Genomic DNA, 25,388 nt, shown 5'->3' with positions numbered 1-25,388 from the left:
ATGGCTCATACTAGAAGATTCACGTATTAGACCTAACAAAGCAGCAGCTTTTAACCAGAAAATGAAAAGACAAGATTACAATGTGCATCAACCAATGTCCACCTCACCACACACACGTATGGTCTCTTCCGAGAAACTACACTAGAAAAAAATTTTAATGTAATTTTAAAAAGAAAATGTAAGAAACGGAACTATTTCATTCAGGCCGGCAAAACACCAAAATGAAACACCGCATTATACTCTCAGGAAATAAAAGCAAGTCGGCATATTAATATGAGACAATAAAAACATTTGCATAAATGTGTCAGGTGTAGTGATTTAAAATGTTTATTTGCACTTTTGTAATACAACTACATAAAGAACATAAGCTGTGCGATAACAGCACTGAACATTTTGATAAACACAACCGATTTCTACATAAAGAGTACCATGAAATATCAAGCGTACTATAAAGTACTTGTGTTCTCTGTATAATACTGCAACTAGCGAATCTGTCTCGGTGAAATAATGCTGATAGCTTTTCTCACCGAGACGCCGAAAAAAAAAACGATTTGCTCACCAGACTGCAAATGAAAATGGTGTTTGTTATTCAATCCATCCAGAGAAATAAATTGCGTTGGTTGTAAGTACCAATTGACACCAGTAGGGGGAGACATTAAGCTGTATATCGGTGGCACAATGCGCATGAGCTGTTCAGAGAAGCCAACATTTCATGGCATGCAAGGAAATAAAAGTTTACAGCTTTTGGGGGAAGGACAATTACACAACATTAAGAGGTTGAAGAGCTTGGATTAAAGAGCACCCATGTACATTTAATGCAGCTTAATCTTATTATATGGCAATCTGAAGGCACTTCAAACACTTAGATAAAAAGATTAAAGTACCTTAGTTACACTAAGAAAGGACAATTTATTATAAATGTACATAAGACAATGGAGAACATGCCTACCACCTCTAATTCATCTGAAACATACAGTATATACAGAGAAATACAATATTAAAATAAGGATTAAAAACTATGTATCGATAAATATTTAACTTCATGACTTGTTTATAGGGAATATGAAATATTCAAAATACTGTGATTTTTAAATAGATAGAAAGGATCTGCATATAAAAGTTAAGTCTTATATCCCATCTAAAACACATTGACCGATTGGGTAAATGAAAAGCAGATAAATTCACATATGTCCAGGAAAGAGCTGGGACACAAACCCAAATAGAGAGAAAAGTCAGAGGGAGTTGATACTAATGCGTGTGTATGTGTGTGTATGCGCGGACATACACACACACACACACAACACACACAGATTCATGTGCGTACAGGACACACAAAAAATATATAAAATATGAAATAACAGGCAACAACGGTAAGGCTTCCACACCTCACTCCTTCCTCAGACACTTAATACTTTTGGGTTTCTCCACTGCGGACCTGCGGATTAGAAACAAGGGGACAGACGGGCACGAGCGAGACCGCACTGAAGAACACCAGAAACGCGTCCGTGTGGAAGTCCGCACAGTGAACAATGTCATTTCCGTGCACAGGCGTTTTCCGATGACATCACTTCAGCACGCGCATCGCATCTTCCTCTATAGCGGAGAACGGCTGGTGAGATCAGGCACAAATGGAACTTTTGAATACATTCAGAATGCGTCCAGGCTAAAAGTTGCCGGGGGTTGTTTTCTGGATTTTTGTTTGATTAAACACTTTCAGTATTATCCTTCTTTTGAAATATGTCTTAGGTCATATCCAGTGGAGCTCGGGATCAAGTTCTCTGTGGGGGATAAGGCTAATGCCATGCTTATGTGGAAATTAACACCCTTGGGGAAAGCGTTTGATTGGATGGTACGAGCACAAACTCGATTGGCTGCCTTGACGGGGCTGCCTGATTGGTCCAGCCAAAACACATTCCCCGCAGTCAGTTTTCCAGAAAACAACCCTGGGCAACCTTGAACGTGAACCAATAGCAGCGTGGGGGCCGACCAGGGAGGCGGGGCCTGGGATTTTGGGACACCCTAATCAAACACGCTTCTCCGCGTGGGACTGGGGGACATCTTTCTCCCGAGCCGGGGTGTCCCCTGTAGAGAGGGGGCAACAAAAAACAGTTGTTCACAAAACCCATACAACTGGAAGGGAGGAAAAATTCATTCATTCTCAGTGTATCATGCTATTAAATAGCTTAAACGCCACCTTTACCCCAGACAGATTAGCTTAATGCTAACAGTATTGATATTAATAACAGGAGACATCAGTATTATCATTCTGTAAGCACTGGGGCCCTGTGCAGGGTACACACCGGGGACTGCGCTTTGGAGAAGTTGACGTGAGCGTATAGCAGCATGGCGATGTCATTGTGTCCAGCCTCCAGAGCGATGGAGAGGGCGTTACTCTCGTCCTGGTACCACACACACGCACACAAGCAGACACAGATGAATAGACAGACACACACACGGAGGGAAACGCCTGCCGTTACTCACACAATTCTGTGGCCATGGCAGCAACATGCCTAGTCACACAAACAGTGAGTGGTCTTGCCCACTGTTACCCACAACTCCACCTAAAGTCTTGCTACAGACCGTGGGTGAAGCCAGAAACACAATCATTATTATTATTATTGTTGTTATTATTATTAGATATTGTTATCTGACTGTGAGTCTCAGAAGCTGTGAGAGTTGGGCAGTTGAGAGGGGCGGAGACTCACGCTGTCACTCAGCGTAGCGTCGCAGCCGGATTGGGCCAGCAGCAGCTTGACGATCTCCACGTGGCCGTGCTCGCTGGCGCACATGAGGGCCGTGGAGCCCTCGTCGTCCTGGATGTTGACGTCGGCGCCGCACGCCAGGAGGGCTTTCACCATGTCCATCCTCCCGTGACTGACCGCCAGCATCAGCCCCGTCTGGCCAGCCTGGGGGGGGGGGGGCAGAGCGCACGGCGCGTTCAACTACCAGCATGCTGACTGCAGAGCCACGTTTATCGTCCCTCACAATGCTGGGAAAATTTCACTGAAAGCATTTTAGTTAGTTTAGTCCTGCCAAATAGTCTAGTTTAAACCAGCCTAGGCCAGTCAAGCTGGTTAAAGCAGGGTTCTCAAAACCTCTGGCTGGTTGTAGCTGGTCGACCAGCCGTTCCCCAGCTGACCAGCCCACAGTCAGCTAGTTCACCAGTTTGACCACCAGCTTAACCAGCTTTTCACTACTTTAACCAGCTACAGGCAAGCTTTGACTGGCCACAGACCAGCTATGACCTGCTAGAAGTATTGAAAACAGCTTAAACCAGCTAATGTAAATTCAGTCAGTTTATATAAGGTGTAGACAGAAATTTGAGCTTTGCAAGACTGAAGAAGCAAGGCAACCTATATTAATTTTTTTCCCTTTCCATGTTATAGCTGCATCAAAACTTTATTGTGGCTGACCCTGCAGAACATATCTGAGAAATGTATGGACCCTGAGGATAAAGAGTGTGTTTTACTGCAGAATGAGAGAGACCTGGCTGGCTTTGGCGTTGACGTCTCCCTTGCTGAAGAGCTCCTCCACCACGCTCATGTCCTTGGGCGCCTCCACCGCCGCCAGGGCGGCCAGCATGATGGGGGTGTAGCCCGCCTTGTTCTGATGATTGACGTTGCAGACATCTGCCACAAAAAAGGGAAAGGGGGAGGGGCGGGGGTGGGGTGGACATCAGCGTGCGCTCAAAGCCAATCCCGACCACCCGCCCCCCCCATCCCACTCCTTCGTCCGGTCATGGGGGGAGCAGGAAGGAGTGCCTTTGTCAAGACAAGGACACTTGACATGCCGGCCATTCAGCCCAAATCCTGGAGGGGAGGGGAAGGGGACGCTCAACGCTTGGGTCCGTTTCCGTGGGGATAGCCAGGGGTGGGAGGAGCTTAGCGTGTCGTAGGGGGACAAAGGGGCGCGATGGGGGCGGCGCCCAGACCAGAGTCCGTCAGACAGCACGGAGGCACAAAGCCGGAGGGACAATGGCCTTTTCTCTCTGGAGTGGCCCGGAGATCATCGCCCGCTATACAAAAACGCCAGCGCTCTTCACTCCCTGAAAGGGGGGCGCACCCGAGACCTCTGTCTGACACCGGGGGGGGGCTCATTCAGGGTCCTCAGGCCGGGGGCGACCCTCGATGCCGGTTTAATGACCGGAGGCTCGAGTAAGTGCGATTGAATTTGCTTTTCATGACTTGACCAATCACAGGTGCGGAACGGTAAGTCAGCAGGGCGTCAGGGGCTAATTCTGGGATTAGCATCATCTTCAGACATTACATAAGAGCTTGTTATTTAAGTTAAACACCCTGTAAAATATTTTTTATAAGAAATTTTCTAAATAAGATATCTTATTTAGAAAAAAAAAATTCTTATTCCTGTTTTACACACATTTGCGGTGTGACAACACTGCTGAAGCTCTGGCTTTAACAGAGTTCTCAGAGGTTAGAACAGACAAGCTCGCACTTACCTGCTTGGAGAAGCTTCTTGACGATGTCGAAGTTGGAGTGGGACACGCTGTAGTGCAGGGCGGTGTTGCCGTTGGCGTCGGCCATGTTGACCACGTGTCGCAGCACGGCGGGGGACACGCCCCTGAAGGCCGCCAGGTAGTCCTCCACCGTGGCCGGCTTCGCCGACTTCTGACTGGACACCCGGAACCATTCCTGCTGGACCGTGTTCAGGCACGCCCTCTGCGGAGGTCCGAACATGACCAAGTCAACACCAAACACACGCTGAACGCTGCTCCTACTTGCGGTCTCAGTTCAACACGTGTAATATATCCATTCAATCTCCGCCATAGTGTCCCAATTCATAATGTGTCCCATTCCAACATCCATACTTGCATATATATTTTCACAAATTCCCGCATCCACAACCTCAATCCAATATCTGAACTATGTTATATGCAATATACACTCATACTCTCCAAACAGTCATAGTGTCCCCATGTACACTCATGCTCTCCAGGAGTCACTGTGTCCCCTTTCATAATTTCAATTAAAAAAAGAGTCTGCACCATATTTTTGAGTGAACCTGCTAACTTAACCTCTCTTAAACTCTTTTACACACTGGGCAGAGGGCTTCATCTCCTCTCTCCTTGCACAAACTTTTGCCAAGCTGAAAAATCAGCATTCTAATTTGACCAGAACCACTGTTGATTTCTGCCGGGCTGATCTTAAAGCCCTGGGTTCGAGCGGGAGGCGGTGGCAGGGGCATAGATGATTGTGCCAAAGGGGCACTGTTAACACAGGTCACAGTTCGCTTGTTTCCCAATCCCACAGAGCCGGAAAAAGCTCCTTCCTCTCACCACGTCTTTGCCCGTTAAAGGCTTGGATTCGCTGAGGTGGTTTTTCAGAACGTTGCAGGCCGCCAGCATCTTCTCACTCAACTCGTACCTGAGAGAGGACAAGGGATCGGGATTTAATATCCTAACAAAAATAATACTTTGTTCCATGTAATCATTACCGTGTTATATTAGATCCTTCCTTGGAATCTGTGACCTTTTATTGTTTTTGCATGTTTTATTGTCATTGATAATAGTAATATCAATAGAAGACATAATAACACTTAATGCTGACTTAGGCTGATAATAGTAATATCAATACAAAACATGCTAACACTTAATGATGACTAAAGCTCAAATGAGGCTTAAGTGCAAAGTTTGTTTCATTTAGACTGCAGAAAGATCCAGAAAGAATCACTCACCTCTCCCTTATCTCCTCCTTCCCTGGGCCGCTCTCTCCTACTCCTCCTCCTCCTCCTCCTCCCACCTTCACCGCTCCCTCCTTACTCAACGCCTCTGCCTCCGCACCCTCCTCCCCGACGTACACCTTTGCCTCCTCCTCATCCTCGGAGGAGCTGCTCTCCTCCGAGCTGGAGTCGTCGCTGGATGTCGTCTCGTATCTGGGGCCGGGAAAGCGTGAGCCAGTTAGAGGAACAGCTCAGACTACACCTCTTTCAATTACTGTCAATGCGGTGTTTTATATTGTGGCCACTAGAGGCATTTAAATACTGTACAAGTGCTTATTTGTTCTCTTTTCTTGTGATAAATGTTATTAATAATCACCACTTGCGTTCATATACGTAATGTCCAATAAGTACTGGCGACATTAGTGTTATTAATAATAACAGCCATATTAATAGATTCACACACAAACCTAATGAAATAATATTTAATAAACAGCTTATTTACGCGCATGCATGCGTACATGCTAAATCATTTCCGAGTCTCAATGCCCCATTTATTGCAAATGAGACTCTAAAACAAGAAAGGCCACATAAGAGATTCATAAACAACAGACACGAGGCGAAGACGCCACTTTTTCTGCCAAGATGCTCGTGTGAAATATCTCCCGGGTCTCACCCTCCATTAACGCCCACAAACTGCAGGTTCTTTTTGGTGCCGCCGGAACTCTGTCGTCCGTCTTTTTTTTTCATGATGGACTTCAGAGCGCCCCGGCCGCCGGACTCCCCTGGAACGACCGGAGAAGGGGACCAGAGCCGTAAGAAACGAAACTTTTAATTCGCCGAGCAGTCGGCAGGAAATTTAGCCGAAGCTCGCCGTCCGGCGATAAAAAATCCTGACTGAGGGTTACTGAGGGAGATGACACAATTACACACATCGCACTTTATTGCGTCCCACACTTAATTTAATCCCAAACACAAGAAAACGGGTTTCTATTAGCATGCCACCGGTTCATTTACCCAACGGCCATTATTCATTGTATTTTCGTACTGTAATTCAGAAACCGACAGAAAATGACTTGCAGATTGTCCGCAATTCTTCAGGGCCAGCAGCCTCGCAGCGGCAATGCTGGTGTCATCTCCTGCCTGTCTGCATTACCGCTACGCTGCATGAGTTACCGCGAACTGACTCCTGCGTTGCCAAGATCTCGGTCTTGTACTGTCAAAGCAACCAAAGACCTGTTCATCGTTTCTATAAAGAGCAGAAACAATGTAAATCTCGCTGCCTCGCTTACTTGTGAGAGCTAGGAACACTCGTAAACAAAGTATTTTAGCCCACATCTTACAAAGGCTGTAATTCCAAGAGGCACGGGAACTTTCCCAAACCTACCATCAGCCCAAGTATTTTAAGTGCAGGCCTTTGCTTTGCCAAATACCACAGCAAAAAGCAATCTCTCCTCCAGCTCTCAAAATGCAGGATAGTGTTATGCAGGGGATAATATGCCAGTAAAAACTCTGCTGGGACCTGCCCCAGAGTACGAACAATATTATGGGCCTCTCTGCCTCCCAGTGTATAGAGGGTACTGTGCAAAAACGGTTTTTGCTTCCCTTATTTTGACAGGTGTGAACATAATCCCTAAGGGAACTAATTTGGTACATGCTCTGAATTCCCATACTCATGCAAAAATGGACGTGTGCGCACCCACCCACCCAACGCACACACACACGTACACACACAGACACATGCATGCACACAAACACAAGCGTGCATGTGCAACTGCGCATACATGCATGTCAGCACATACGCGCAAATGCATACACACGCCCAAGCATGTATGTGCAGTTGCGCATACATGCATGTAAAACTTGCACACACAGAACACTATAAGCGTCCATTCTTGCCGTTCCTTATAATCTAATCATAAAACAGAAAGCACAAGGATGAGCGAGGCAGCCAGGTTTTTGATGCACATAAGTGGATGTGAAAGGTAGCAGGGTAGTATAATAGGTAAGGTCTTGTAACTTGAAGGGCACAGGTTCGATTCCCCAGTAGGACACTGCCGTTGTACCTGTGCAAGGTACTTAACCTGCATTGCTTCAGTATAAATCCAGGTGTATAATTGGATACAATGTAAATGCTATGTAAAAGTTATGTATGTAATGTAATGTAATGAAAGCTAGCTGAAGTTTTACCATGTAGAGCAGAGGACATCTGCTGGTCCATTAGGCTTTTCTGCATGGCTGCGCTCTGCTGGAGCGTGGGAGGTCTGGAGCTGCCAGCAGAGGGCGCCGGTGGCACGCTTCCCACACGGGTGACCTCCGTCCTCACGGCGACAGACTGGGTCCCGGCCCCGACAGCCATCTGGGGCGGCTCCGCGTCTGAGGGGGGGAGGGGCTACAGTCAGGTGGCAACCAGAGACGGCCCCCTATCCAAACCAAACAATGAGGTAACCGGCCCCTGACCGAAAATGGGCCAACGCAGGACAGAGCGAGTCGCATCTCAGGTTTCTGACAGACGAGGAAAGAACGGGAGGACTGTCTGAAATAACAGCGCTGGCTGACAAGGCAGTGTTACTTTGTCTGTCTCTGCATGCGTCTGGGTATGAAAACACTTCAGAAACAAGAGGGTCTCCACACGATTCAGCAAAAACGATACGTTTAGAAAACAACTTGCATCAACATGTCGGTGGAGAAGTGTGCATTAATGGACCTCTTCTCCTAGGTGTCTCATGGAATATGCCAGAGGCATTTATCACACTGTTCAAAAAATCACACAAACAGAGCTGAGATACCTCACTGTAAAACTGAACTAAAAGAAGACTATCATTCTCAGACAATACTTTCTCTAGACTCTTCAGTCTTTGTTTCCGCAGCTGAAAGCCTCATGTTTCACATGGACTTAAGGATAGATATTTTACATGGATATTGGAGATCACTGAAGTGTGCAAAAGCTGTGATCTAGTGGTTAGTAAAAGGTAACTGAACTTTCCTTTCAGATAAGAACAGAAAGACCCATAATTCCACAGTTCCAGTTCCTGTAACATCCTGTAAACACAAATTCTAAATCTATGCTCTCCAGACTTCCCCTCAACATATCAAGTTTATTGCTGACTACATTCAGTTAAAGTTGAGAGGTGAGGTGCAGTGACAGTGACTAATTTTAACTTTGTTAAAGCAAAATATCACAGCCTGTTTGTTACCAAGAAGTAAACACAGAAACATTAAGGCGAGGGGGAGGTTTTTTAAGAAAATCTTTTTTTTTTAAAGATTGATGTGCATGTAGCAAGTTAAAAAACGGGGAAGAAACGCACATGAAACACTGTATCAGAAGCTTTCTGTGCTTCGCTACATCAGCATTACCTGGGGTAGATTTATTTACAGATGAAATAGACCTTCCAGTTAAAAGCATATTTCTATGAGAGTCATAGATAAATGATCCAAAAAGAAAAAGTCAGGCAAACTAGTGAACTGTTAAGCTCTCAGATCCTGGTCTTAAAAGGCATCTTTAAGCTTCTTGTCTGGCAAAGCTCAAAGCTTGGCAAAAGGCTCAAATGACCAGCTGCAGTTGGAATTCGATATATGCACTGAGCATTTGGATATCAGGACAAACATAGGATTTTTGTCATCAGTTCAAACATGGTGATCACTGTTCTTTAATCATAATATAAGCATATTTTTGTCCCAGATGACAATCTTGCTTTGATAGCTGTTCAAATCATAAAATTGTCTTTCAATCAAAATTCAGGGAAGGAAAACATTTAAACATTAGCTATGAAACAAGACTGCTAAATATTTTAATAGTCACTTGATTTATGGACCAAACTCTGTCATCCTTTCCTGAGAAACCAGGTACACAGGAAATAAATGACCAAGGAAAGGTTCACCATTTTGTGAAAAACAAATGCAGAGGAAATGTTATTACTAAACACACTGTGCTAACCTACCAAATCACATGCACCAGCAATGTTCAGACATGCTACAAAGATCATTAATTGAACAAAAATCAGAAATTGTATTGCTATTTATGATGCATACACATTTCCCTTGTACTTTCTCACCAGACAGTAGCAATAGAACTTAAAAAAATCACTGCTTAAATTAAGCATTGCACAAAGTAGCCTACATTTAAACAGTGTGTTCAAATATTCCCAAAGGTTTCTATTTCTAATACAATGTAGATTATATTTGCAAGTGATCTCCAGTATGCTGCTAAAACAGGAGGTGGAGAGCATTACATAAGAGAAAAGATCTATGAATCAGCAGACGTTTAGCAGAACAAAAACTGATAATTTAGTCTGAGCTGCTGGTCCCCAGAAAGGAATGAGCTCATTACTGGTGCACAGCCAGAGCCTGGAGCTTTTTTTTCAGGGTCAAAGATAACTTCGACCTGTCAAATCCTATCAGAGGTCAGCTCAGAGAGAGAGACAAGGCAAGTGTGGCTCATCTCCCTCTGAGGGTGCAGGGTCCACATGGCAAAAACAGACATGTGCCCATTTTCTGGACTAACCATGGAGAAGAACCCTCAAATGAATGCTTTCTGGGGGATAGCTATTTATACGACTAACCTCCCCCCCCCCTTTTTTTTTGTTGTTTGCACAAGTTCAATTGTTTGTATAACCTAAGTGAAAACTGCTGGAGAGTGCAACTGCATTCCGTATGGCCCAAAATACCGATATTTGTAATTACCAAGACAACCAGACAGGCTTGGGAGTACACTTTAACAAAAACATAAGCTTGCCTGTCCAAGCAAAGAACACGAACAACAACTAAATGTGCAGTGGTGAAGGGACTTGTACACTCTAGTCCAACCCATTTCGCAGTTATTTAGTAGACACTGTAGCTGGCGTTAAGGTATTTGTCATACCGGCTGTTTATTATCGTACTCTGTGTTTAAGGAGGTGCTGGCCTCTATGCTTACATGTACACCTTCACAATTCCAACACCTTTGTTGTTTTTGCAATCATCCAGCAACTGGCCTAAAGCGAGGAACAAACCGCTGAAATTTATTGCGAAATCCAGTGAATGGCGCAATCTCAAACTAAAATACCGCGCCTTTTCAGTTTTCATAAGATTGCTAAATGACAAACAAATGTTTCTTATTATTACCTTTTTATTGTGTGATTGGCTTTATATGCACAAGACAAGGGGAACTGCTAAAATTAACTAAGGGTAAAAAGAGGGGGCTTCAACACACCACAAACCACCATGAGTAATTCACAAAAATATTTAGTTCCTAACCACAGCTGCCATCGGCAAGACGGAAAGAATGTCTGACAGTTTTTTTTTAGGGGGAGAAGTCAGACTTGTCATATTTGTCATCGCTGCTGTTTATTACCATGTTGGCCTGACTGCAGCTGTACCCTTTCCACCATCTTCGTTGTTTTTGCAATGATCCTGCACCACAAAAAATAAAGAGCAGCGAAAGACTACAAAATGAAAGAATGGAATGTCCAGGTAAAACGCCTGACCCGATGTCCTTGTAAGGGCTTCTGAATTTGCGTGTTTGGTCTGTGCAACCAGAAGCTTTCCCTGGGGTTGATTTTCAGTTAACTACTGAATGTTCCCCCACAGAACCTTCTCAAAGAAATGCCAAACTTCTAAATTCATACAAATTGAATTATAAATGGAAGAAAAATGACTGAATGCTCTGTAAGAGAGCAGTACTAAAAATGGCTACCACACTAAATCAATAGCTGTCATACCTCTGTTGGCACTTGTAGTCTCTGGACACAGCTTGGGGATGTCGAAGCTGCGTAGCTCCTCAACGCTGCCGAATTTCACCACTGAGTTGATGGAGGACAGGGTGTTGACCAGCTGGCTGTTGATGGAGCCGATCTGCGACTGAGGCTGCCCAAAGGCGTCGGCAAGCTCGCTGTAGTTCTCCGCCAAGAGCGCCTGCTGCTCCTGCAGGAGCTTCTGCACACGCTCGATGTAGTGGTCCAGTCCGGCCGCCGTCTCCGGCTGCTGCTGGGGTTTGGCTGCCCCCCACACCACACCCTCCCCGACCCCGATGCTTCTCGTTTTGGCAGAGTCGGGCGGGAGAGAGGGCCCGCACGCGATAGTCCTCGTTTTTAGGCCCACCAGAAAGTTCTCCTTCACGTCGGCCAAGCCCACCCCTATCTCTTTGGTCTTTGCCACAGACGGCCTGTCCAGGGCAGCCTCCCCTGGCGCCGAGGTCCCGACCGCAACGGAGCGCGTTTTGGATGCCGAGTTAAGGTCTTTCACGCGGCCATCTCCCACGGCGACCGTCCTGGTCTCGGTCGGTGGCGTGCTGGTGTGCTTTTCTCTAGTGTCGAGGATTGTGTTGGTGCCGGAGTCCATGGAAACGGTCCTGACCGTGTTGGTGAACCTGCTTGTGGCATCCGTCGCTGTGTTGGTGAGCTGGGAAGTCGTCTGAGGTGTTGCCATGACTCCCAAGTCCACTCGGCTGACCTGGTCTGTGACAGTGCCCAGAGAAGCCAGCTCCTTTACCGGACACACAGTCACATCTACTGAACAATCTCCACATCCGATCGACCTCATTTCCTTTGCCTGCCTGAGCCCTGTATTGCAAAGGCCATTACTTTCCACAGTCTCCTCTGTATTGACTCCCATTTCGCATACACTTATCTCCACTCCCACGCTCTGATTACACATGACAACATGACTGCCAACACACTTATCTTGGACCTCCGCTCTTTCCTGTACAACCCATCGATCCATAAGTACCTCTGGACCCACGGCAACATGCCTCAGTTCTGGCTTACATGATGCCGCTACTGCAAGCGTCTGTGGGGCAAGCTCAGCGCCCGTGTCCCTCAACTCTGTGTGTCCTCCCACCCCTTGGCTCTGCATCTGAACCTTCGCCTCCACGCCCGTACTGTATGTGTCCGGCCTGGCCATGCAGCCCTTGTCGGCCTTCTTCCGCGACCCGGCCGCCTGGAGCTCCAGCTTCAGCTTCCCCATCTCCACCTCGTGCGTGGTCTCCTTCAGCTGCACCTCCAGCCGGTAGATCTTGTCCTTGAGGGACTCGATAGTCTGGTGCTGCATCTCGAGCTCAGACTCGGCCTCCGTGGTGATGCCCAGCATGGCTTCCGTCACCCCCACCGCCGTGCTCCTGGTCTCCACCTCCGTCTGGACCGCCGCATCCCTGCCCCGCCTGGACGACCTGCGGTAGATGACAACGTCGTTCATGTTCTCGTCAGCGCCCACGGCGATGGACTTGAGGCCCCTGTCCCAGCGCTTCTGCTCTGGGTTTCGGTTCGTGCTGAGCGGCGCCTCGTAGCTGTTGTCCTGGATCTTCCTCTCTAGGGCCTGCATCTCGGCCGTCAGCTGTCGGAACTCTTCCAGCCTCTGGGAGCTCTGCTCCGTGGTCTCCGGCTCGTCCTCGGAGTCGATGTGCAGTTCCAGGCCTTTCCTGATCTGGGAGAGCTGCTCCAGGTGTTCCGCATTCCCCGCGCTGTACGACCGCTTCCGGAAGACTCCGCCGCCCGTCTGATTCTGGTCGGAGAGCTTCTGGTTCCTCATCTGCGTGACCATCTGCCTCTTCTCCTCCTGCAGGACGGAGATCTTGACCTGCAGGATGGGGATGGCTTTGACCTGCTCCTCCAGCTCCTTGAGCCTCTTGAGGGCCACCACCATCTGGTCGCGGATGTGCTGCAGGTGGAGGGGGCTCACGTTGGTGACGGGCGTGGCCATCCCTGAACTCAGGGGGCTGTGTCGGATGGAGCTGCCCATGGAGGAGGTGAAGTAGGGGTTGTACTCCCCGTTGGCCAGGTGCCCGTTGTGGAGGAGCGGGTGGGAGTTGGGCGAGATCTGGTTCTGCCCGCTGGAGCCCGTGAAGGAGGACAGCGAGCTGCTGGAGCCCATGCCCCCGAAGCTGGCCAGCCGCCGGCGGGGGGGCTCGCTCGCCGGGGGCTGCAGGAGCAGGCGCTCCTGCTCCAGCCTCCACCGTGTCTCCATCAGCGTCTTCTCCACCTGGAGGTTGTGCCGCGGCGCCCTGGGGGAGGGGGGCGGCAGAAGCTTGCCGTCCGGGACACTCAGAAAGGCCTGCGGGGGCTCATGGACGGGTGGCGGCCTGGTGGCCTGAGGTGGGGGGAGTGGCTGGCTCCTGGCGGGGAAGAAGAGCGGGGACTGCTTGCTCTCCTCGCTGGTGGAAGAGGACAGGGAGTCGGTGGAGGCCCATGCGCTCTGCCCGCTGCCGCCGCTTCGGGGGGGCGGCTCCGCCTTGGCCCCCCTGGGCTTCCTCTGGATGTTCAGCTTCCTGATGGTGTTCCCCCGCTCGATGTCATCCACGTACTTGAGAAAGTCCAGGTCTAGCTGGTAGCCGTACGGGGTCTCCAGGAAGTAAGGGGCCACAGGGTCATCTTCTGCACTTGCACCTCTCTCTCTTTTTTCTGTTGAAAGAAAAAGTAAACTATTAATTTTTTATATTCATATCAATCTTTGTATCAATTAATTTAAAAGACTTACACCGCAAGGAACTTAGGTGCGGTTTCAACTTAATATCACGCAAAAATTAATTTAAATAATACCCAATAAAAACAGCAAAAAGTGTTTTTTGCCAGGTTATGATCAGTCACTACCACACTTTCCATAAAATATTGGCAACTATGTTTGAAGGAAGACAGATTTACTCAAGAGCAGGCATACAATTTTTCTACCTTCATAAAAGTTTTTTATCAAACTAATTATTTAGTAAAGCTTTACAGCAGTTTTAAAATTTTATGCAAATCAAAAGATTCTTTATCATTCAGATTACACTTGTCATTTGAACTACTGGGATTAATGATAATATTAGTTCCATCTTTCTGTTCTGTTAAAAAAAAAAAAAAAACTATTACAACTGGCAGAAGAAAAGTCATGTTTTCGGTGACAGTTCAGACTACTTTGTTGGGACAAGTACAAACATGAGGAGGGAGTTTTGCATACTTTCCCAAGCCAGAGCAAATTATTTAGTGCAGAAAATAGAATTCAATATAAAATCACATTTGGAGTAAAAGTGAAGCAAACTTTACCAGTTTCTTAAATTCACAAAATGAACAATCCCATGATTCCAAATATCCCTCAAAAACATGCTTACACCTAACCTTACTATCACACATTCTATTTCAGTTCATTTTTCTTTTTTAAGCAGAAACAAATGTCGAAAAGAAAATACCAATCCTTCAACTCTGCTACGTGCTTTGGCGGATTTGAAGGGGATGGAGAAGCAAACACACTGAGTAAATATTTTCCTCTTCAAAAACACTATGTAAATAAGGGTTTGGTGATAGACGTTCCGGGAAAACAAAACAAGCCCTTCAGCGCTCTTCTTGAAAGAGGGAAAGAGAGAAGCAGAAAAGATTTCTGAAACTTCAAAAAACCGCTGCACAGAGGGAACCACGAAAGTGTTTTGCATGGAAGTCCGAATTCCTCGCGCTGAACAGAAAACGCCTGCCGTGAGTCAGAATAGAGCGTCTCTGCGTGAGTCCGACAGGCTTCCCAGCCCACCAGAAAACCATACATTCAGACTGCGTCCTCCAGCAGAAAGCATGCATTCTTAGTGTGCTTGGAACTTTCCGGAATAAAAACAGCCCAAATCCCCCCCCCCCCCCAGTCCGTTTTAAACGGAGGTAAAAGTTTCAGTTGGCCTCTTCGCTCGCTTAGCACAATACGTGTTTAATTTAAGAGCTCAACTTTGTATTCAGCTTTGCTCCCACCACACAGTTTGTTTCTCACTTACCTCAGTCTGTCTTCCTCTCGAACGCTCGCTCTCCCTCTCGCTCTCTAGCTCTCTAACTCTCTCAGGCAGCGTGTAATGGTTTTTTTTTTTTGTAAAAAGATCAGGCTGGAGGCTCGTGCTCTGTCCTGCGGCCGAGACTTCTCATTTCTCTGTCCATAAGGGGAAAAATTCCACTATCGGTGTAAACTTAGCCAGGCTCAGGGCAAGCATGCCATAGGCTGGCTGCCTCCTCCAATCAAATTGCCTGCCTTAGTTCACAACACAATCAGGAACTTCTTCTCTAATTTGCAGGTACCCCTCTCCCTCTCAAGATGTAGGGAAAAAAGAGGATCTACATTCTTAAAGTGTCTGGTTTGAATTTCTCTTCACATGGTTACCCTCAACTTCAAAAGTACTTTTTTCTTCCAGTTTCTTGATTTTTGGACCACAACTGCTTACAGTGCTCGCACATGGTAAACTGTCCTGTGTATATATATCTAGTGTAAATCCTTTTGGACTGCACTGCAACTTGCAAGACAAAACAGGAACATAGGCCATCGATATCCATTTCCTCTCGGTTAAAATTTTGGCACGGCCAGAGGCTAAATAAAGAAATGAAGTAAGACGTGGAACTCTCACACTTCTGAACTTACGACTATAACCTGACGAGCTGCTTCAACCATAGGCAGCTGCCTGATGACAATAAACAAAAGCTCGTTAAGCACGACGCATCGCGTGGCGTCGGGTGAGGCGCGCACACCGGCGATGTCATCCCCCGCGAAACAGAGAACAGTGGTACCAGGCGCAGAGACCGCTGACAGCTGAGCTGGTACCTCTGGCCCATGGAAACTGGGCGGTCATAGACTTATGACCCTGTGCTACAACGAGTGATGAATGAGGTCTACTGTACGCATGGCTGCTATACTAATCAAACACTGCCACGTCTTCAATGCTGCCGTTATGCCTTTCACCAGGGACAGTTGGAACAACTGATAACAAGTCATTTGTTCCACTTAATGAATAGTACATCTGTACACATTATACTATTTTTAATGACAATCCTGATAAGAAAGAATGGTTAAAACACACTTTTACTTCATTTTAAATACAGAGATATTTATGGTTTGCTTATAACAAGAAGGAAGTTTGAATAGGGATTAAAAATACCTATAAATAGAAATTGTAAGTAAATAGACCTTACCGCAATTAAAAAGGACACAAGTTCTCCCTTCAAAATTGAATGCCCAAAGTTAATTCTCCAGACACCATGCGTCTATGAAGATTTCCCACTTCTCATAAATTGCTAATTGGTCTTGTTAAGGCTGGTACAGCGTGTGCTTCTGGCCACAGAACAAAGAATGCCATCTGGACAAAGTCAAGAGAGGTATGACACTGACTGTTTGCTCAAGATATGATTGGTCAGAAAAACCAACATTGGGTAAGCAAATGAACAGAACCAGATGAAACCGGTTTAAGCTTTGGAAATGCTGTTTGACTCTTCCCACAGAATGCATGAAAACAGATGAGACAAGAGCAGATGGCATCTGTCATCGGTTTGAGTAAAAACTATTTAATTAGGAAAATAGCGTATAATTCCTCATTAGGAAAACACCAATATAATTAAACTACTGTGTGACGTGAACATATTAGACAACAGATCAGCTTCATCCATTGTATAAGGAATGAACATAATATCATTTTTTTTCTTCTAATTTTTTTTTTTTTGCCTTTCCACTGTGTTTTGCCAAACTCTTTGAAACATGTCAACAAGGAAAACAAATCAAACGGAACCAAAAGAGAGATGTCTAGGAATTATTTTGAGGCTGTTGAATTATGACAGTGAGGGCATTTTAAGATTTTATTGTGTTATGGTGATGGTACCATAATCCCAGACATCACTAATAGCATCTATCCATCCCATGTGGTGATATCTGCCAACATCAATGCAGAATCCCTCCGCAGCTGAGGGAAGAAGCCAACAGAATAATTCCTCGACAGTCCTCCAAAATGGACCCCGAACCCTGCAGTGCTGGTTTGTTTGCAAAGGGGGTGTGTGTTTGTGGGTGGGGGGTCACTTGTCTTGCTTGTAAAGTGGCAGTGCAGTCACAGCTCATATAATGCTGGCGTGGTGTAAACAGCTAAAAATAGAATTCTGCAGACACCCTGGGTCCAGGCAGTCCATTCTGAATGGACAACTTCATCCACTGGCCTGAAATGTGCAACGTACACTAACCACTCCCTGAATTAAAAAGGTATGCGCCATGTGCTCAGCTGTTCTCTTTGATCAACAGGAAGTGGCCGAGCATCCCGAAACGTTTAGCGTCAGAGCGGCAGACACGTGACCGCGGCTCCTTCTGTCGCCAAGCCTCATCAAGCGAGCCGCTGTCATCGACTGTAACACACTCCGCTTTCCGTGTCTCCTACCGTCCGCTTAAGTGCGTCTGCGAGCTTTATATGCTTAGGCTAGCAAAATAATGCCAGTCTCCTAATGAGACGCTCAACAATTTGGTTGAACAATCCCCCCCCCCATCCCCCACCACATCTACTCCCCATCTCCACCCATCTCAGTCCCTGTCAGACTGGATAGCAGTAGTTGTGTGGCCTCCCTGACACAACACAAATTTCCTGTTCCACTTTTCATAAACACACTGCAGCGCTGAGCGTGTCTAACAGGCCTCTGTGGTCATATCGCACAATCATTTCACTCTCTGATAAAGCTCTTAAGTCACCTTGGATGTAGAAATCTGATGTATACATGTTTACAGTGATAACAGAAGGCAGATGTGCATGTTTGGCCTTGGTCCAAAAATCACAGCGAGAGACGGGGAGGGAGATAATGAGACTGCTCATTCAAGTGGTTTGACTGAAGTGTTGAAGAAACAGAACATTTTTATGTGACATTTTAAATACAAAAATGTCACAAATATATACCTCGTACTACCAAACAAAACTGTGGTTGGTGTAAACTAATGTCTCTAAGGTCAGGCCATGCACACATTCCAAAAATACCAGGAGATGCACAAAAAACAAACCAAAAAAAAAAAACACGCTTTATATAACCAAACGTTAATTGTAAGATTTAAAGTCATAGACACAAACAACATAAATGCATGGTTTGATTTTTGATTACTGACCTGAACATTTTTGCAGATAAAAATAAATCCTAAATTCATCGATATGAAGTAATAGAATTAGACATAAGGAAGACCCCACAAATGGTCATTTCCATTTTAGCCTCTTTTGTGTATACTTGGCCCTATCTAGACTAGTGTCTCCGGCTGTAATGGGTCAATGCACCTGTTCGAAGCTGATTGTAAAGCTTTGTTTTGTTTATCTATGGAAGAAAACATAGCCCTAGCAACATGGCACACTGATGTAATTGAATGTTTAGGCTAACTGAACAACAGTGTCAGACATTGGAGGGTTAAGAAGAGAGAATCTTATAGAGAATTTCAATTTCAGCAGACTTTTCATTTTCACTTTTCCCCCTAAATGAAAGCCACGTTATACATGTTAAGACAGAAACAATCACTTCACATGAAAAAAAGGTTTGAACTTGAACACATAAAACCACCATAAACAAAAAATCCTCACAACCCACTACAGTGTGGCTTTTTATGAATGCAGAGGGCAGGGAGGTGTGCATTAAGACTTCACCACTAACCTCAAAGCCACCACAGCCCCCACCTAGACCCTAACCTGGCCTGTGGGGTGAAAAGAAACAGTATGTGGGGCAGCGCATGTTATTGGATGCTGTGCTCCCCCGAAAAAGATGGAGGATGTTGCAGGAATGTGCCGGGGCTACAATTAAGACTGGGAATTCTCAATCAATGAGGAAAGGAAAATAAAATGTCAAAAAAGAGAGAAAAAGAAGGAGGGGGGAGGGATGCAGAAGGGAAGTGAGGCTGGTCTGGTCCTAAGGGACGTGGTCCCGGACTCGGCGCGTTGTGTACACAGCCAGCGGCAGGCCCCCAGCGACTGAGGGGGAGGGGCTTTCTCACACTCCAGTGGCATTTCCTGTCCGAGGCTGCCGAAAGTCAGCTGGCCTTTAATTACTCCATTAACCCACGTCACTTCAACGCTCCGACCACAGAGCCGTCTCCATTAAAACCCTGGAGGGGAGGAGCGCGACAATACTGTGCAGTTAAAAAACCCTTTCACAAAGAGAGAGAGAGAGAAGCAGAGGGAGGGGGAAAGGGGGAGGGAGAAGGAGAGAGAAAGAAATAAACAGAACCAATAAATAAATGCCAACCTACTAAGAGAGCAGAGCTGACCCCTGCCTGCAAAAACACAGTAGTGTGGCTGGACCATGAGCGACAGACACAGGAGCACAAACGCCCCTCTTCAAATAAAGTTATTTTAAAAGTTTGCCATCCAACTAATATTTGCCAAATGTTTACCACTTCCAATCAAGCAGTGTAAAAAAAAATTGCAAAAGAGATGGAGTTAATGTTGCAAATACAAACCAAAGAAGTCATGTACAGCACTTCCACTTCGAAACTCATTTATTACCTGCTCAAACTACCTAAAGTGATTATCTAAATTCTTACAATCCGGAGGAAAAGGACTGCTGTTAAAGAGATCTGTTTTTTTCCTTCCTTCCCCGCCAACCCTTAACACCACTGAAGACCAAAAGAAACCACTCCCCTCAGGATTACTTGCGCTCCTCACCACTCCCTCTGACTGCGGGATTTTATTGGACAGGAGCAAACTGCCTGTGCAGCAGGCCGAACCTCCCTGCTGACTGCATAGCACGGGAATCACCAGGGACTACACACGGACCTGACAGGATAGAGATTCCTCATCCGGCAAGGGAGACAGCTCTCCCTCCCACGTAAATAACGTGGAGTTCAGTCACATTTGGGCTGTTGTGGGGGGGGGGGGGGTTAGTGTAGTACATACATTTGGTATTTTCTTTTTGATGATAAATTTTTGTGTTTTGTGTGTATTATAATCTGATCTTTGCACCGGTGGCAGTAGTTTAATAAATGGATTTTTCAAAAATTCCCTCTCCCCCTCACTGTCTCCCATTCTCGTTCTCTCTCTCTCTGCGTCGCTCTCAGTCTCTCTGTCCATCTCTCTCTCTTTCTCATGGATAGCAGAGCACAGTGGGGAAAAGTCAATGATTTGCTTTTCAGTCAGTCACAGAAGATAACTTTATTGGGTAACTTTGTTTAGCTTGGTGCTCTGTACTGTATTTATGCTTTACTTATTGGGACAGACAGCCCAACTAAACGAGCGCAAAGGTCTATAATGGCCTTTTTATACCAAAAATGGCTTTGGTACAAAATGACTTGCCAAGTGCCAAGTGCTTGATTTGTTTCGCAAGCCACAGACAAATTGTTTTTGTGCCAAAAAATCGGCACCGAGAAGGCTGAAGCAAAGATAAATGGAAGATAGTGTTGCAACCTAATCTTTCCCTTTCTTGCTTTCTTGTTCTGACAAAGCGTGGGAATCGTCTATAAAGGCCTAATGAATCGACGCCAGAGCACGAAAGATCGCCAGAACTCTACGTCAGTCGAAAATGGGAAGGGAAAACAGCGCGGCAGACTATTAGCCATTGTCGGTTCTCGTTTAGAAGCATGCCAGCATTCCTGGCGCCCGGACAATGGCCCGGCGCCAGCGGCGGGAAGCTCAGCTGCGCCGCGGCGAAAGCTGGGCGGAAAGCGGCGGCCTCGCACCCCGAAGCAGGTACACTTCAGCCCCGTCGTCCCAGACAAAGAATCCCCCGCTTAGCCACTGGCAAGCTGCGGGGATTACGCCTCGGTGCCAACAATGAGCTAAACCTCCAAACCTTCTCCCCTGGGGTGACCCAAATTGCACCGCATTAACAAGCAGAGGTGAGGGGGCAGAGGACCACGCCCCCCCCCCCCCCCCTCTCCCCGCCCACCCCAACCCCACCCCCCTCCCGCTCCATCTCCGCCGTGCCAGTCTCGGAGATTTATTCGGCTGCGGTTTTAAAGATGATTTCCATCTGGGTGAGCTCGGATTTGCCGCGAGGGACCTCCCCCCCCCCGCCCCCGGAGGTTTCCATTACACCTCCGGGTGGCCGAAACGCGGAGTGCATGCAATCACGTCCGCCGTTCGTCCCCCTGCTTTCCCTTTCACGAAAGGAAAGACGAGACGAAGGGGCTCCCTCACTTACGACAGAAAGCTGCCCGTATCTGCTCTGACCACTGTACTGCGTGAAATTGCATTCAGGAGAAAGACTTACATTACATTACATTCATTTAGCAGACGCTTTTATCCAAAGCGACAAACAATAAGGGCATGCCAAAGGTCAGTGCAACAACTACAAAACACAGGACCCCTAAGTTACAATACTCATTTTGTACATTTATTCATAGCCATGAACACATTAAGTCCAGTACACACAGTGAACATTACTCTGACCTAACCTATGCTAAGTCAAACTAGGAGGAATGACAAGCTACAACATCAAGACAATGATACAAGGCACAATAAGTGCTGGACGCCTTATCCATTCTCACTTTTAAGATCGTTGTGGCGAGCAAAAGGAAATGGCTACGGAATATTACGCAACTGATCAGAAATTAGACTGATCACAATCATGTAACTGATAAATTAATAATCAGACTTGACTGATCACAGCAACTGATCACAAAGAGTAGGCCGTTCACCCGCATTGACAAAAAAAACCCTGCTTTATGTAGGGGGCATACCTTTCTAGGCACACAGATGTTCCACCTTTTCTCCCTTGTGCGTCTGATTACAGAGCGAAACTCGGAATGTGTGAAGCCACAGGGCATGTGTGCAGAGATCCGCAAGGTTGACAGGGAATATTTCATATTGCGCTGTGAAAATCTCTCACGGACACACGTGCGCACAGTCTGGTTCCAGTGTTCTGTACCTAAAAAGGAATTCGGGGGCTCAAAGCTCTTCACAAGCCCAGAATGTTTTTGAAAAAAAAAATATATAGTATGTACTCTGAACTGTGCAATCAATCACTTTATCTGTGGTCTATAAGATACATAAAGTATAAATTAGGCCTATATCCAAGTATGTTAAATATGCTGATTGTGCACTTGATTATACAGCTCTTTAATAAAACCCTAACCAAACTGTATATAACTTCATTTAAAACAAAAGAAAAGGGGCTTTTGAATCTGTTTTGAATAAGTCAAATGTTCAATGTGGTTATTTGGCATCATAAAAAAGCTTAGACTAAGTTTGCAGGGCAAGCCATTTCCAACACACTAGACACAAACTGCCCTTGTCCTGCTGGCATGTTTAAAGGTCACCTGACTGGCTTCCAGTGAACTCACACATTCATGCCACTGAAGATGTGAATGCACAAAGGTCTCCTTGGGCTTCACAACGTGACAAGCAAACGTTCAATAAGACATTAACCCAAAAGTTTACAGACTATACAAAAAGCTTAAAAACATTCTACTCTGCTTCTAAAGCCAATTCTCATCTACAGCTCTGTGTTACCCTGAATAAGGAACGCTCACAAACAGGTAAATTAATGTAACGCTACAGCACTGTATGAAACAGCATGAATTAACAAATGACTAAATCAATGGGACACAGGAATGGACCACCATTTACAGGTGCTCATTAATCTATAAAGGTGTTAGATAGGACCCAGCAAAAATGATCAGTAATAGCAACTATAGTAAACACACATTAATACAAAATGCTGTACCACCTATGCCATATGATCTAAAGCTATAGAACAAGTCAGTCTAGTAAGCCTCTTGATCTTGATAAAGGTGCTGCAGAGCATTTTAAAAAGGCACCTGAATTCATGGCATGGCGAGCAACCGATTGTTCCCTCTAGCTCCAATTAGAGACCTATTCACGACCCAGGAGTTACGGGTGGAAAATCCATTAATGCGCCTCGTTTGCGTATTTCCACTCTAGTGCAAATGCAAAAGAGTGGTAGCGGTGTTTCCACTGCGGTGGATAAAACGACAACCACGGTTCTTCCAGAAGGTTCTTCACACACATCACCCCAGGTGGAGGGTTCTCACTTGTAATACAACTCACAACCTGTGATTTACATAGAATTATGGAAAGAGGAAAGAGAGTTTGCTATGGCAACTCTACATTTTAATGACAACCTGTGTAATAGTGCTTTCTGGCTCCAGGTATACAGCTTATAAAGATCAAGGCCCATATTCATAAATCATCTAAGAGCAGGACTGATTCTGGATCAGATATACCCCATCCAAATCCTAACCTTACCTATCAGCATTACTTCTCTCAGATGCTTTATGAATATGAGCCAAGATTTCTCAATATCATTTAATAACACAATCGTCAAATTAAAAAACTTCTGTTAAAAGTTACCTGAGGTATTCCCGTTAATGTGTGTTGTTTGAGCCATGGGTGCGTCTGATCGCAGTCAGTTCCACACTCAGAATTAGCGGAGTCATGCAAATGCCATGCACCAAGTCCAGGTTACCATGCAACCTGAAAATGGAGACACAAAAGACACGGTTACAGAAATCTGCTTGATCGACACGACCACACATGAACTTTCACAATATTATAAATCAAACATTTGTACATTTATACAAGCAGACAAACGCACGTGCACCCGAACCCCCTCGTCCCCCCGCCCACACACACACACACACACACACACGTGCACATGCACCCATGCCCACACACGCACGGACATGCACGCACATGCGCGCACACACACACACACACACACTCACATGCACATGCACACACACACATACACAGAGCAATGTTAATGGAAAAAGAAGAGACACAAGGGTAGACCAACACCATGGACTGGCACTGCCTTCCTAAAACAAAAACAATGGGGAAAAATGTCCTTTTGGCTGACAGCTGGCTTCCTCATACTTGACCATTTGTGCCAAGTGATTTTCTAGCAACAAGAACTGAGAGTTCCTCCAACACTTTCATTTCCTGCCTGGATTTCCTTACCCGTTTTCCAACAATAATTCACACCTTTACAGTACATTAACTTGTATCTCCTGAAACACTGCAGTGACATTCCTAAAGACTGTTCTTTGATACCGGATGATGAGTGGGTGGCCTTGTCCTGATTAGTTATCGCATAAGGGCCCGTGTTTGGGACAGGAGCCTGGGATATGGGCTCAGGTCAAAGGTCATAGAGACAGGATGCTGACCCCCAGACATCACACCGTCCCATCAGCGACGAGAACCACACTCCCACAACAAAGATAGCTTATTGCTTCTGGTCACGCATTCAGAGATACTCGGGAATAAACTAAGACACTACCAGCAAATCAGGCTACAGCATCACGCTCTTAGGGGCTTATGAATCCAAAACATGGAATCTTTCTTTCCAAAGAGCAATCATAATTTCACTTTTGAAATTATGTCTACTGTCATAACGTCAAGTTTTCTACATTATACAATCTACACAAATTCAAGCCCTGGGGATAAAAAAAGACCAGGTCCATTCTCTTTCTAAAGTTAAAAAGATGGTTAATATCTGTTTATGTCTATAACTATCAATACGTATAAATGAAGAGACTTTAAACAAATGGATTCAAACTCAAAGCAGGTGGCGAAGGGCGCACTGACAGCATCAAATATAGACCCGGGCGGTGTTCAGATAAAGAGCACCAGACTGTCGGCTCCAAGAGACCACGTCTTTAAATACTCTTCCCGTCATATCAACTCTCATTTTATCGCAGATCTTAAAAATAAACGCTTCTGGGCGGACGAGGTAATTTAACAGCTTCGATAGTCTGCTGCCTGTTACAGAAGAATGCTACGCAGTTCAGACAGTGTATAGCATGTGTGTGTATGTGTACGTTTGGTTCCCGGTTAAATAATCCGGTCGGAGCGTGTTTTTGGAGGGAGTCGGGTAGTGACAGACATGTGCGGACCAGACGGGATCGGTGTTGCGCTCGCGCCCTTTTCTGGCTCATAAATCCCTGAAGGGAACTGAGGGTAAGGTGCTGAGGGACGGGCTGAAGGCTGAGACAGCTCCCGGCGAAAAAGGCGAACCCTTTTTTCATCTTTCAACACACCAGAGAAGGACACACATTCTGCTTTAAAAAAT

At 45.9% G+C, this 25,388-nt stretch overlaps 1 protein-coding gene across 5 annotated transcripts in view; it reads right to left on the bottom strand.

The window, feature by feature from the left end:
* Positions 1-304: 304 nt before the first annotated feature.
* kank1a (KN motif and ankyrin repeat domains 1a) overlaps positions 305-25,388 on the bottom strand; it is a 53,094-nt gene continuing 28,010 nt past the window's right edge. For all 5 annotated transcript variants that reach the window (XM_064296604.1, XM_064296607.1, XM_064296605.1 and 2 more), the window contains 11 exons: positions 23,669-23,791; positions 11,373-14,045; positions 7,864-8,049; positions 6,350-6,458; positions 5,692-5,889; positions 5,294-5,381; positions 4,457-4,676; positions 3,487-3,629; positions 2,706-2,906; positions 2,301-2,399; positions 305-2,082 (listed from right to left, as the gene is read on the bottom strand). In XM_064296604.1, coding sequence (XP_064152674.1) covers positions 2,020-2,082; positions 2,301-2,399; positions 2,706-2,906; positions 3,487-3,629; positions 4,457-4,676; positions 5,294-5,381; positions 5,692-5,889; positions 6,350-6,458; positions 7,864-8,049; positions 11,373-14,045; positions 23,669-23,705 — 4,017 coding nt within the window. In that variant the 5' untranslated portion in view covers positions 23,706-23,791 and the 3' untranslated portion in view covers positions 305-2,019. The remainder of the gene's footprint in view (positions 2,083-2,300; positions 2,400-2,705; positions 2,907-3,486; positions 3,630-4,456; positions 4,677-5,293; positions 5,382-5,691; positions 5,890-6,349; positions 6,459-7,863; positions 8,050-11,372; positions 14,046-23,668; positions 23,792-25,388) is intronic.

Source organism: Anguilla rostrata, chromosome 10 (assembly GCF_018555375.3).
Source record: "Anguilla rostrata isolate EN2019 chromosome 10, ASM1855537v3, whole genome shotgun sequence".
NCBI classification, from domain to species: domain Eukaryota; kingdom Metazoa; phylum Chordata; class Actinopteri; order Anguilliformes; family Anguillidae; genus Anguilla; species Anguilla rostrata.
This window is presented reverse-complemented; position numbering and strand designations above follow the sequence as displayed.